Source organism: Acanthisitta chloris, unplaced genomic scaffold (assembly GCF_000695815.1).
Source record: "Acanthisitta chloris isolate BGI_N310 unplaced genomic scaffold, ASM69581v1 scaffold6354, whole genome shotgun sequence".
Taxonomy (NCBI): Eukaryota; Metazoa; Chordata; class Aves; order Passeriformes; family Acanthisittidae; genus Acanthisitta; species Acanthisitta chloris.
The window spans coordinates 50,561-64,032 of NW_008668676.1; the positions used below are offsets into that span (position 1 = coordinate 50,561).

General features: G+C 37.9%; 1 protein-coding gene across 1 annotated transcript in view; it reads left to right on the forward strand.

Moving 5' to 3' along the window:
* Nucleotides 1–13,472, forward strand: part of RFTN1 (raftlin, lipid raft linker 1) — an 86,789-nt gene that overhangs the window by 39,853 nt on the left and 33,464 nt on the right. Inside the window, exon 3 of the mRNA XM_009072995.1 lies at nt 1,383–1,491. Coding sequence (XP_009071243.1) covers nt 1,383–1,491 — 109 coding nt within the window. The remainder of the gene's footprint in view (nt 1–1,382; nt 1,492–13,472) is intronic.

Here is a 13,472-nt window from a genome sequence, read left to right on the forward strand (position 1 = left end):
AGGTAGAGTCTGGCACGACCTGTCTCGTGTGTGAGACAAGAAATGAAGGGAGCGTGTAGCCTGTGTGAAAGTGGGAGGATCAAATACAAAACATAATGTCATGTGATGCTTCAGAAAATGTCTGCAGTATTGCCTAGGAAACACACTGCCAGTTTGCAGTCAGCAGCCTACGCATCTCACGGCTCCAAGTAACTGTTAGCATCTCGGGAAAGCCCCTGGGACCATCTGTAGCTGAAGCATGTTCTGTGTGTCACACAGTCTCAGTCCCCAGAACAGGGCCTTTGCACAGACTTGCTTTTGCAAGCATGGCAAGCCTGCAATGCCCTTGTTTTGTTGTTTTGCTGCTTCCACAGCACTCTCAGCTCAAACTTCTATACCTTTCTTCCTGCCCTGTAGGTTCCCGGTGCCTCAGGCAACTGTTGACCAGGATTAGTTCTTTACTTCAAACTAGAGATTTTGATTCTCCATCTGGGATGTTAAGATTTCTTTGTTACTAACCACAAGAATTACAGGCTAGCTTTTATTTCTTTATGTTCTTCTGTGTGTTCTCCAAAAGAACTGAGAAAACAAAGGATTCCCTAGATATCCTCTACCCATCAGGTGTGTCAGTGCCCTTGCATGGGAGTCTGGAGGAGATGAAAACTGCCTCCACTAGCACTGCTTTGCAGTGCATACCTACAGGCTCTTTCCCAAGATCATTCAGTATAACCTCCAAACTTTTCCCTTGGTGTATTTTGACCAATACCACAGTGCCAATTTCTTCAGCACTGTATATGGCAGATGCCATATGCTTTGAATTATTTTAGGGGTTATTGTCTTCTGAAGGAGAAAGAATTTCCAACATAGCATTACATTTCTCAACAACAAAGCATAAGGTAAGAAAGACTGAAGGATAGACTGCTTCGTTTCACCCCTGCTTTTTTGAATGTTGCATTAGAATGGTGCTGGATGAGAGAAGGGATTTCTTTTCATTGCTGCCTGTGAAACACACCTTATATCAGGATGCCCTGTGGGGCCCAGAGCATCTGTCAGCCCATTGCATTGGAACCTTCTTTCTGTGTATTGTGTTATATCACCTGTGCATCTCCTTGGTGTTGGCCACAGATGCCAGGCTGACAAAGTGTTTCTTGAACAAATAAAGAAATTTGGAAGTCCCTAAAGCATTCTACCATCTGCAGTCATTGATTTGACTTCCTCTTGGTTGGTGAGACACTGTAGCTGCCACTTGTCAGAACCATGTTGAGCATAATTGGTTGAATGTATTGAAACCAAAGTTCTGTCCAAAAGTTAGCTCTCCAGGTGAAATATGTATAAATAAGCTATCTGGGTATCCAGTCTTAACAACAGAAATTGATTCTCTTTTTTTCTGTCTGTCTCTTTAGGTCTCCAAAAAGTGACATCAGTAGTGAAGGATATGTCTTGGAGGTAGAGTGCTGCTCCTCTTTAAACCACCTTTCAGAGAAAAAGGACATATCTGATTTTATTAAAAAAGTGAGTAAAAATTAAAAAGGGGGGGCAACCCCAAAACACAGTATGTTTTATTTGCACTATAATTATTGGTTCTGGTTCTATCAGTTTGGCAATAGGTGTTTTGTCATTTTAAGTATCTGAAGGGCTATTATACTTATTGAGAGAAACTAACTTGATCATATTATTATGAAAAAAATATCTGTAGTAGTACAGGAGAGTGACCTCTCACAGATGATATCAACTAAGTTACCAGTGCAACAGATGGTTCTATAATGTACAACATTTTATGTTGAAACAATATCTATAATTTCCATTTTAGTGCCAAATTATTCTGTTGAATAGTACTGTGCCTAAAAGGCCTATTACCTTTGGGAAACCCCCAGATTATGTAAGCTTTGTCTCAGTATCACAGGATGGTAGCAGTTAGGGATGACACTGGTAACCCAAATACCTTTGTCAGCCAGAATAATGTTGCTTTCAGTGAACTTTTATACATACTGGGGAATCTGTAGAGAACCCTGCAACTATTTGTTTGTGGCCTTCTCTTTAAAAGTATTTTTAACACTATAATATTCTGCCAGACTGGAAATTAGCAGGTTATGTCCATTTTAGTGAAGACAGATTCACTGTGCATGTTTCAAATTTTGCAGCATCTGTTGTGTCCTGTTACATGTTATATAAACTAGCATTGAATGCTGTACTACTTCGCCATGGGCTGTAAGAATAGTGTGACTGGGCTTTCTCCCCTAGCTTTAATCCATTTTGCAGTGACAATAGTTAAGAAAATTTTGTAGAATAAATTTCAGCACAGGCTGTGTGAGCTTGATAGAGACTCAGCTTGACAGGATACACCCATGTTCAATCTTGCCTTTTCAGTATGAATTGTATAAACTGGATTAAAATAATGCAGCTCTCAGCATCTATCATCATCGTCATACATATATAGATTTTGGTATCTGAACAAGCTGAAGTTTTCTGAGCACTTAATAATATATGAGTCTGAATTTTGCTTCAGGTTTTTATTGTGTTATTGCACTACTAGTCTGATGTTATCTTGGGCTATTTCAATATATTCACACTTAGGCAAAACTGGTGTAGTTACTGTGTATCAGTTTCAACATGTTTGATTTTGTTCTTCAGTTCTTTGAGTCAGAGAAGAAATATAGGCCTGACTGTCACAACTGGTAGCAAAATTGTACATCATTGCAACAGAAAATTTCTTTGCATTTGTAACTTCAGAAAGAGTATGGCTAACATGAAAACAAAATGACAATCCAGGAGTCATCTTATTTCCATAAATATCCAATTCTGAGACTCTTTAGAGTGCTTTCCTAGACATGGAAATGTTTCTGTTGAAAGAAGTCATTTGATTATGGGGTTATGAAGATGCCTTTTTGAAAGATAATAATTTAAATTTTTATAGCTAGAATGTATATTTACTGTTTCTCCATATGCTGAGTGTGTCGCTCATCCTCAGATGTTATTTGATGTAGAGAATTTTAAAGTTCTTTGAAGCAGTTGCTGTCAAGTGTGTGCTGTGTCACTGTCTGTATCTGATTAAACACATTGTGAAAGTCTCAACACTTTAATGTAGATTTAACTAAGGAAACAGGACTTGTTTGGGAGGAGGAATTAATTGTCATATTAACTAATTTGTTTGAGCAACAAAAATGTCCATTGCTTTTAAGGGCATATAAACCAGATGTTTACAAACAAAATAAAGGAAAAATAAAGGATGTTCTTCAAAGAAAATAGTAACAAAAAGCTGTTAGAGAGGGCAATTGCTGCTTTCAAAAAAGAACAGCCCTATAATTCTTAAACTGTGGAATGCAATTGAAGTTAATAGAATGTTCTAATTGAATAGGCAAATAATTTTCACAACAGAGGCTTTTGGCACAGGTTTGCCATCTTATGGCATTGCAAATTACTGTATTAAAAACAAACAAACAGACCAACCAAAAAGAATAGCCATATATTCAAAACAAAATGAAAAGTCATCATTTTATCCATGAACTTACTACAAAAAATTCTTGTACTCTGAGAAAATTGATTTTATTAATGTTATTATGCACTGCTGAGCAAGTATTGTTTGTGTGGCGTTGGAACAAGGGTGCAATTTTAATAACTTTTCTCAATTGACTTTCTGTTGCATTGAAAATATATGTCAAATTGGATGTTAGCTGCTTCCTTCTGCAAACACAAAACAATTGTGCAGTGGCATACAGCATAGGTAATATATGCTTTTTTCTTCTATAATTCCATATAAATGTGTAAGAGTAATGTGGTAGAAACCATGAGGTTGTTTTACCTGGAGAATGCTTTTCACTCACTGAAACGAAGTGCCTTAGTACAATGTTGACTATAAAACATTTAAGAAATGCTAAAGAAGACTCTCTAGTCAAACCTGTGTTCTGTTGATGAGATCCTTCTATGCTACCAGTCTGTGTCCCAGTTCTCCACACTCTTTACTGCTTTTTTGCCACGTTGTGGTTTCTGCCCATGGCAAGAGATAGGGCAGTTAAGTATTGGAGACAAAATGTTGCATAAAATACACTCTTCCTGTCCCTTAAAGTCATGTTGACTTCACCACACTTCGTTCTTTCATAGCAATGTGGATCTAGTGCAGCTTAACCTGTCCTGAAGTGCTCAAACAGTCCCTTGGTGCCTTTGAGAAGTAATTTGTGGGCAATGAAAGAAGTAACTTAACTGTTGTGTGTGTACTGTACTGCTGTATTAGTATTAACACTACTGTCTTTAGCTCTCAGGCAAAACAGAGATTAAAGATTTGTTCATCTGCTTTTTAATGAGCAAAGCTAACTTCTGAACTTCTGATCACTGTGGCTCAGATCATTCTGAAGCTGTTGCATGTCAGATGTTACTTCTAAGATACTGTATTTTGTAATACTTTGACTTGTGTCTCATGTCAAATAGAGTAGCCTTTGATTATTTCCTTAGTTGCTTTTTATTTCTCTGTATCCTGTTATTTTTTTTCAACTGAGAGCATTCTCTTGAATCTATGGAGACAAGTAAGGGAAGGAAAAGCTAGGCTGGCATCCCAAGAACAGAGTAATTTTGGTTACACAGTCATATAATGCCAAATATTGAGTTACAGACTCTAGAAGAACTGTAACAGACTGGAGGTTTTACTTGTATATTCACATCTTTGTGGTGTTGGTGAAAGTTTGGGAAATGGAGGATTGTTTCTGTACCATGTCTTCCCAGTTTTGACTTCTTAAAATTTAAGAAGCACATCTTTGGATCCTTGTTTACCTGCTTAATAATGCACTGTCAGAGGAGATTCTTGTATGGTAACTATTTTGCAGCTTGGCACCATTGCAGGGTTCATATTTCTTGTCCCTGTGGAGTCATTATGCTTCCCAAGGGACGTATGATAAGCACAGAAAAGTGTGGTTTAAAAATGCTTCAGCTCAATTGAAATCCAGCTCCAGATCTCTTCCTTTTGTGTTTTTGACTAGACAAGGACCTCTCCCTGCTGGTCTGCTCTTACTTGACTTAGAAGTTAGTCTAACTTCTTCCAACAAACCTAAGGCAGTACAAAAGAATAACTGGGTTTACATTTTCAGAAGTGAACCAGCTGGAACATGACTGCCATCCCGAAACACCTATGTAATGCTTATTGTGTGATGAGATCTGCTGGATGGGACAGTGTGTGTCAAAGCTGCTTATTGCTGTTCCCTCTGCTCATACCTTGGTCACGTTCAGTGAGTACAAATGCCGTCACCAGCACTAGCTCAAAAGCTGCCAGTAACTGTCATTCCATTAAGTGATCCTTGGAACAACTTCTGTAGTCCGAAGTACCCTAGCAATAATCTTGTCTCCTGCAGGTGTAGTGACTTTGCCAGTACGTTTGTTGACAGTTACTGTCTAGTAATAGCACTGCTGGGCCAAGGAAGTGATGGTACCTCTCAGACTTGGGTGAGTGGGACTCCAGGGAGGAACATGCCAACAAAACACAATGCAAGGATGCTGCCACCCATGTACTGATTCTAGAGTTGTCATCTGAAAGAGAGACCACCAGATCTCCCTGATACAAAGGCAAGTTGAATAGAGAATTGCACTATTTTGAAAGTAAGGCTGTACAATACTAACACTTGTGCAAAGCACTCACATCCTGTATTGCTGAAAGGATTTACTGTATTTGAGCCCACTTTACTGTTTTATGGCATATATGGAATCAACTGGCATTTACCAGAACTTTTGTAAATGTCTTTTAAAAAAAGGAAATGTTATCAGGAATGGAACTGGCATGAGGAATTAGCATGTTTCCAGTGATAGTTTATCTACTGCAAATTAATATGCATTACTAAACTGTAGTTGAACTTACTAAGAGTGCTCCTGAAAATCAAGACAATTCTTGGAGGGGTTTGATCCTCCTGCCTGTTACCTGTCCTCACTCCTTTGGAGGGAACCTCAGGCAGGAAACTGGCTGAATGGTTGGGTAAGGAACTGCTACATCCCTCAGACAACCACAGGTCAGTCTCACTGCATGTTTCTCCATATTGGTGTTTTTTTCAGAATACCAAGATCCTTCTTTTCCTGCTCTCCTGACTTTTTCCCTCCATTCATCTGTATGTGTTTTGGTGTTTTCAGGATGACTGCTATCTTAGTTCATGTACATAGAATCATAGAATCATCAAGGTTGGAGGAGACCTCAAAGATCATCAAGCCCAACCAGTAAGCTGCCACTTTGCAGTGACCCCTAAACCCTAAACTATATCCTCCAGTGTCAGATCCAGATGTCATTTTCTGGAGTGTCAGCTGTGTTATGGCTCTAATTGGTGAAGAACTTTTGTATTAGTATTGCTCTTAGAAGACAGGTTAATTCTCCAGCTGGTTTTGAGTTGCTAGATAGAAGCAGGGTTGAAGTATTTAGGAGGATTTCTGTTTCTCCTTTAAAATAATAACTAAATGCCTATACAAATTTTCAAAAGCTTTTAAAATCTTTTCCATAGATGTTTCTAGTCAAGGGAGTGATTCACTTATTTTCTACGTATTTACTCACATCAGAATGAACATTTGTTTTGTATGGTCAAAACAAGGGACTGCACGTACCCATATATTGTGTGAAAGCAATATGAAATGATTTGGAACTCTCAGCTTCTGACTTTTAAAACTCTTCAGCATCTAACTATGATATGGCAAGAAGATGTGGAAGATGAGAAATGTATCATAGGACAAATGTGTCCATAATAATATCTATTTATGTGTACATATATGTATATAATTATTTGTGTTTGCAACAGTATGACAAGCAGATGAGAGGACAAAAGTCTTCAATTTCCTAGAAAAAATGAATGTGAAAATTAGTAATATGACAATTTTGTAACTTGTGTTTATAATAGCTAAGAAAAATACTGGGGCTTATATTGCTGCTCCAGTATTTCTCACATTCTTGTCTCTTTCTGTTTGTCATTACCTATTCTTCATCTCTTAGTCTTTGCATTGAGATTTCTTTTTTAGAAGGAACAAAGGGATGCAGTGTGTGTGTTCTGAAGAGCACTAGTCTGTCGGTGGATTTCTTGGCTCAGTTGCTGCAGTCATACAAGGATCTCTTCAGTGAAGTCTCTGATTGCTCTGTTGGTGCCAGGATTCCTTCGTTGGTTATTGTAACCATAAGCATTATTCTTTACTTTAGATACGTTTCAGCTGGTCTGTTCAGAAATTTCCTGCAGGGTATACAGTCAGAGCAGGTGTCAGTGAAAGATAGAAGAGGGGGAAAATTGAGTCTTTAATATTGCTTAGAGGTTTGCTCTTCAAATGAATAAACAGTTCAAATTTACTTCTGTGGCTAGATAATGACCTCTCCAGAGTCCTGTTTATTACCTAGGATTACTTACCTAGATATGATCTCAGTCTCTTCTAAAATCATTTCCATCCTTAAAACAAACCCAAAAAATCCCACCCCAAAACCTTCACTCTCCAGGGTATTTGCAGAATAACAATACAAGATATATATTTTTAGTGCATTGTAATGAAAACCATTGCTGAGCACTTAGCTGACTGCTTTGTTTTCTGCATGTTTTCAGTGCAAACAGAGTCCCTATTTTATTTTTCAAGTATTTTAATGTTAGCAGTAGATATGGTCACGAAGCAGAAGTTGAAACTTGACATCAGTGGTTCAGCTGTTTGTAATCTGCTGTGATAATATTTATTAAAGTGCATTTTGTTAACATTTTGTAAGTGTATATATAACAAGAGATGGTAAAAAATAGCATATACTGTATTTTAAACAGCCTGGTGTGAAGGGAAACATCTGTTCCTGGTTAAGCTTCTTTCAACTTGTGTTCTTTTGACTAAGCTCTGTAAGAGTGGTGTTGATATATATCTTCCATGGACATTGCAAAACTATTTTCAGGACTCTCCCAGGAGCCTGGTTGTGCTTTTATAATCCTTTGCCCCCAGCAGCTTTCAGAGTCATCCCCTTGACCAAGATAAAAATAGATATTATAAAGTATGTAGTCAATGTTTTTAATGATCCTACTGCTGTCTGGTGGGAAAAAAGAGCTTTTAAAATAACAATAAATATGATAATATTTTATACTGTGCTAAAATAAAATATGGGCAAATTGTTCAAATTGCGATTTTGGCTACAAGTAACAGATGGCTTGATGAAACAATGTGATTTTAAAGAAACACTCTTTAGTTGATACAAAAATAAAGTATTCCCTGCAAATTAAATGTAAAGCCTGTAAGTTTGAGTCTGAATTCTTACTTTTAAAAATATTCCTCTTGTCCTAAATGTTTTTGTTTGTTTCTTTTCATTGCTTAGGACAGAGATGGACTTAACTGTGGTTCCAGTTTTGAATCACGTTATTGGTGGCTGATCACAAATAAGTGACTGTTTTCTCATGTTTTACAAATAACACTGACTCGTGTTCATGCAGCTAAAATGGTTGTTAGATACAACTATACATCTCTCTAAATATTTGTTTTCCCCTTGCTTGTGTTCACCCATTAGTGTAGGAGTTTCTTGCAAAAGATTGATGCACAGGACATGGTCTGCATTTCAAAAATGCCAGTTCTCTAGTGCAACAGCCTGGCACAGAGTATCTGCAGAGGTTGTTTGGACAATATATGTCAAATATTTGGGCTGAGTGAATGTAGCTGACTGCTCTGTAGCAGTTTATCCCAAGTCTAAAACAATTTTTAGGGAATAAATCTTAAATGACTTGAATAATTTTAGGACTTTGTTTCAGAGTTTAGGGGAGGACACAGGTATGTTATGTGGCTTTTGGGCAGGTAGTGCACTCACTGAACCTGTGTAGCCTGTGGTGAACAATGTTCAACATTTGCTGCAGTGAAGGAAGAGATGCTAAAATGAGATAATTTGAGAAGAATCATTGCACCCAGGACCACAGAGGATGAGACTGGTTTCAAGACCTGTCATCTAGTGAAATATGCTGAAAGGAATTAGTGTACTTGCACCATGCTGCACTACATGTTTAGTGTACTTACACTGTTATCAGGACTGAATATAATGCAAGCTGAAGAGGAATTTAATCTCATTCCTGCCTTGACCTGAGTAGCAGGAGATATACAGCTTGCTGTAATTTAGTATCTCCTCCATCTTCTGTTTTATTCTGTGTAGCAGTAAGCTGTAGTACTTTTCTCCCTATGCTGTTTGTAGCTTTCAGTTCCCTTTTGCAGGGGCTGTTACCAGTGATCATGTTGTAAAACTGCAAAGCTTGCTGCCATGCCCTGATCAGTGCCTTGTTCTGCTTTACCATGAGTGCAGCTAGAGCTGAAAATGGCAAATCAGTGGTTCTGTGGAATGGGCTGTGTACTGCAAAGATGGAAAGACATTATCCATCTGTTTCTTCTAGAAACTGATTAGGTTTTACCTTTTGGGTTTGTTTCTGGACTCTATTCTCTTCTATTGGATCTGTCAATTTCACTTTGATAGTCTTGTCTAAAGTTCTCAAATATTATTGGTCAAGGTTTTCATTGGGGATATCAATATAAACACTGCTGAAAAGACTATTCTGTGGTTTGAGATTATGGTAACATTATCCAAGGCATCCCTCCAGTATTTTATTCCTGATGGCCTATTTTGATGTAATTGACAGTGAAAATACTTGATAATTTGAAAGGCTGAATGTAGACTGGGATTTTGCTTTCTAAAAGCTAGATTTATATTTTACTTATATATACATAAATATGAACTATAGCTCATATTCAGAATTTGGTGAGGGTAAACTGGAAAAGGTTCAAAATGCATGGCAAGTACAGGCTTAAATGATGGAGCATCCTAGTCAAAAAGGTTGCATGGTTTGGAAATCTGCAAGTAGTGTCTCAGTCTCAGAGTAATAGGACAGAGAAATGATTGGCAACTGATGCTTTGCTGTTTAATTAGTAGAATTATCCTTTTTACGTAACATAGTATTAGACATGCAAAAATGCTGAAGTTGCAAAAGTTTTGAGTCATATAGAAAGAACTAGATCCCTCCTTCAGAACATTAGCTAAGCTTAGTTGGTTTTAAAGTAAGCAGTAAACTCTTGATGACTGTTCCTGTCTTCTCAGGAAGGAGCATGTGAGACCTATGGAAAATATCAAGAGGCAAACTAAAAGCCTGTCTTAATTTTAAACATCTGTTGCCAGAAATGAACAAACTAGGGGGGGATGTGCAGTATTTGTGATGTACTGCTAAATATTAATGAAGGAGGACATAGTTGGAAGACTGTGGTCTTGAATGTACTTTTCCAGTTCTGACTTCTGGCATGCAGTTCATAGCATTCTCCTCAAACCACAAGATCCCGTTCTTTGCTTGAAGATCCCTGATGCTGTGTGTTGTCAGAGGTTTGCTTGAATCCTAAAAAGAAGGTAGAAAAATAATAGTGGTCTGGTTTCTGGTGCATATTATGAGATCTAATGCCTTTAACACTGTTCTTTTAAAAACAACCACTAAATAAACAGACAGACAAGCATGTCTTTTATTGGCTAACACAGTTCATACTTGGTTTAAATAGATAGCTCTGAGCAAAATTAACCAGCTATTGTTTCCAAAGCCATATGTTTGGCCATCAGTAGGACTAAGGAGCAGTCGTTCCTTAAGTTCACAGCAGAGCTAACTAAGTGCAGCTGACTATCAGAAAATCAGTTCATTGCTCCTGGAAAATGTTGTCCTTTCTCTAAGCACATTTTTGCTATGTGTGCTCTTCGTTAATTGTTTCTGGTTTTCTTTTTATATTAGCAGCAGTCCCCTTTACTGGGTTGCTACTGAATTCTTTCAGTACCTTGTCACATCATGAACCACATAGCAGACATCCAGGAAAAGTTCAGGTTGGACATTAAGAAGAACTTCTTTAGAGAAGGGGTAGTTAGGCATTGGAGTGGGCTGCCCAGCAAGGTGGTGGAGTCACTGTCCCTGAAGGTGCATAAGGAAAGACTGGATGTGCCACTTAGTGCCATGGTCTAGTTGACGTGATGTTAAGTTGTAGGTTGGACTCGATGATCTCAGAGGCCTTTTCCAACCTTAATGATCCTGTGATTCTGTGAAATCTGTTAATGAAATGTTCAGTCCTAGTGCCTTGGTTTTAAAGGTGGATTTTTTTTCCCCAGATCATGAGATAGTGTAAGTCTTCAGACCATTTAGGACTGCTCTAAACTGGACTGCCTTGGTGACACTAGAAAAACTGCTTTTCCTCTGGATGCATCCCAAAAATGTCCAGCTCCTGGCATAGAAGTATTAAGAGAAGTTCCCAACACTTGTTAAAATTTTTGTTTGAAAAACCTTATCTAAGAGGGATCCTTATTATTCAATTGCTATGTGTTATTTTGCATTTTTATTGGTGTGAGTGGAATACTATCCTGAGCTTGCTGGAAGTGTTTGATTTTCTGTGTGCCATCCCACGGGGAAGCGATCAGGATCTCCCTGTAAGCAATTGCCAAAGCTGACAGAAGTGTATGATTCTGTTCAGCATGGGATCTACATCCTTGAGTTTCCATATTTATGAGTACCATCATGCTCGCTATCAGTAGGAGATTATTATGGAGCTGATAATGCAACAAGAAACACAGAATCACAAACCATACGTGGGCTGTACAATGGACTTGCCAAGTGTCTTTATTCTAAATAGATTTGAAAAGAGGACCTGTATGTGGCTGTTCAAAATAAGCATTCAACCTGGAATCTCTGCACTTTTTTCACAGCTGTGAGACCTATAGAGTAAAACCAAGTAGTTTCCAGGAAAGATGATTTCATCATTCAGCCATACTGTTGCCAGGTGCTGTTTTACAGATCTTTAATATAGTCTGTCAGCCATTTTCTAATTAGGTAGGGAGCCTTCAAGAGAATGAGAAGTATTTAAAAAGATGGGACATGAATTTCTACATCATCATAATGTTTAGTGACACTGCTTTGTGCTGCTGCTGGTTCCTTTATTTTCCCAAATGCTGTATAAAAATAGTGGTCAGGCAGTTCTGGAATAAACAATAACGCTTCACAAATGTTAAGAATGTTAACACAAGTGCCCTAGCTAAAATTCAATTAAGGTAGTGACATCGGGGTTGGACATGGTGCTTGTTCCTATTCCTGCTAAAGTTCGTGGGAGACTTGATATTTATTTCGCAGGCAGCAAAGGCTAAATCTGTCATTTTTTTTCCCCTCAGGGAAAATGCCAGGTTTCTAATCAAGCAAATTATAGGGATGACATTAAATTCTTTAACTGCCTTGGCCCTCTGTATATGAATTTTCACCCCTTCTTTAAGTGTGTTCTATTTTTAGACTGGCGTAAATCCAATTTGTTGCAATCCAGTTACAATGAATTTGGATGTGCCCACTTGGGGGTCTATCCAGATTGAAATAAATGACTTAAGTTCTGCTTTTGTGGTTGAACAATAGCATCTTTTGTGATGGAGATCTGGTCTTGTATTTGCAGTTAGTATCATCCAAGCAGCACTTCATGAAGCAATGAAAATGTTTCTGTTCCTATCTGGGGAAAGAAGCAAAGAATTTAATTTTTTTCAATTTAGTTGGACTTTCCCATTAAAAAAATTACTAAGATGTAAAGAGCAAGTATCTACTATATTTAAAGTACAAAAAAGGTCATTAAACCAGCTGAAATTAGTATGAATCACCTAGCATAAGGGCGTTTTTAATCTAGCTTTTTATCTGATGTGGCAAGCAGTAGACAGGCAGTTCTTTTTGTGTTTTTTCCTCACATTTAGTCATACAATGCTTCATGACACAGACCTGTTAGTGTTCTTTGTTAGTGCTCTAAACTGGCACATAAAGACAAGTAATTGTGTTATTTATCTGATCTGGAATATGTTCTGGGTGACCCTGTCCAGGCAACATCTTGTTCTTCCCTTTCAGTTCAGATTAACCCCTGCTTTCTGCCATGCCTTGCCCTCTTACTGATTCCCAACACTGCTAACATTTTCCCAAAAGGCTGGAACAGACATACCTGACTGTGTGTACCAGCAAGGATGTCTCAAAGGGCCCAGAAACCACAGGTGGCTGATGGAAATAGCCCTTTGGTCCTGTGTAGCTCCTGGGCACAACCTCTCTGGTTACTGAAGTTTGGATTTGTTTAAGTCTGGGTTTGTTTGTTTGGGTTTTTGTTTGGTTCGTGGTGGAGTTTGTTTGTTTTTTATATAATTCAAATATTCAATATTTGAAATACAGGAAACAGGAAATGTGAATATGTACTGGATGACATAATTCAGTCTGGATGTGAAGGCAACTAAAATGTCGTATTATTTAAGCTCTCAACGGGATGCTGAAAAACAAGTTGTCTTTGTAGTTTGAAAATGTTCAGGTTTTATATTTTCTGATGAGATCTAACCTCCATGGTTTTGTGGAGAGCTGAAAGGAGAGACTGTGTCTGCTGACACATCGTTTTGCTGCTTTGCAGTTTACATCGCACTGTTGATGTAGCATTTCCTGCTAAATTGGCTACATTGTAAATAATGAGATGCTTAGTTCTGCCACATGTAATTGGGAGAATTTGAAATATATGTTTAAATAAGATTTTGTGTT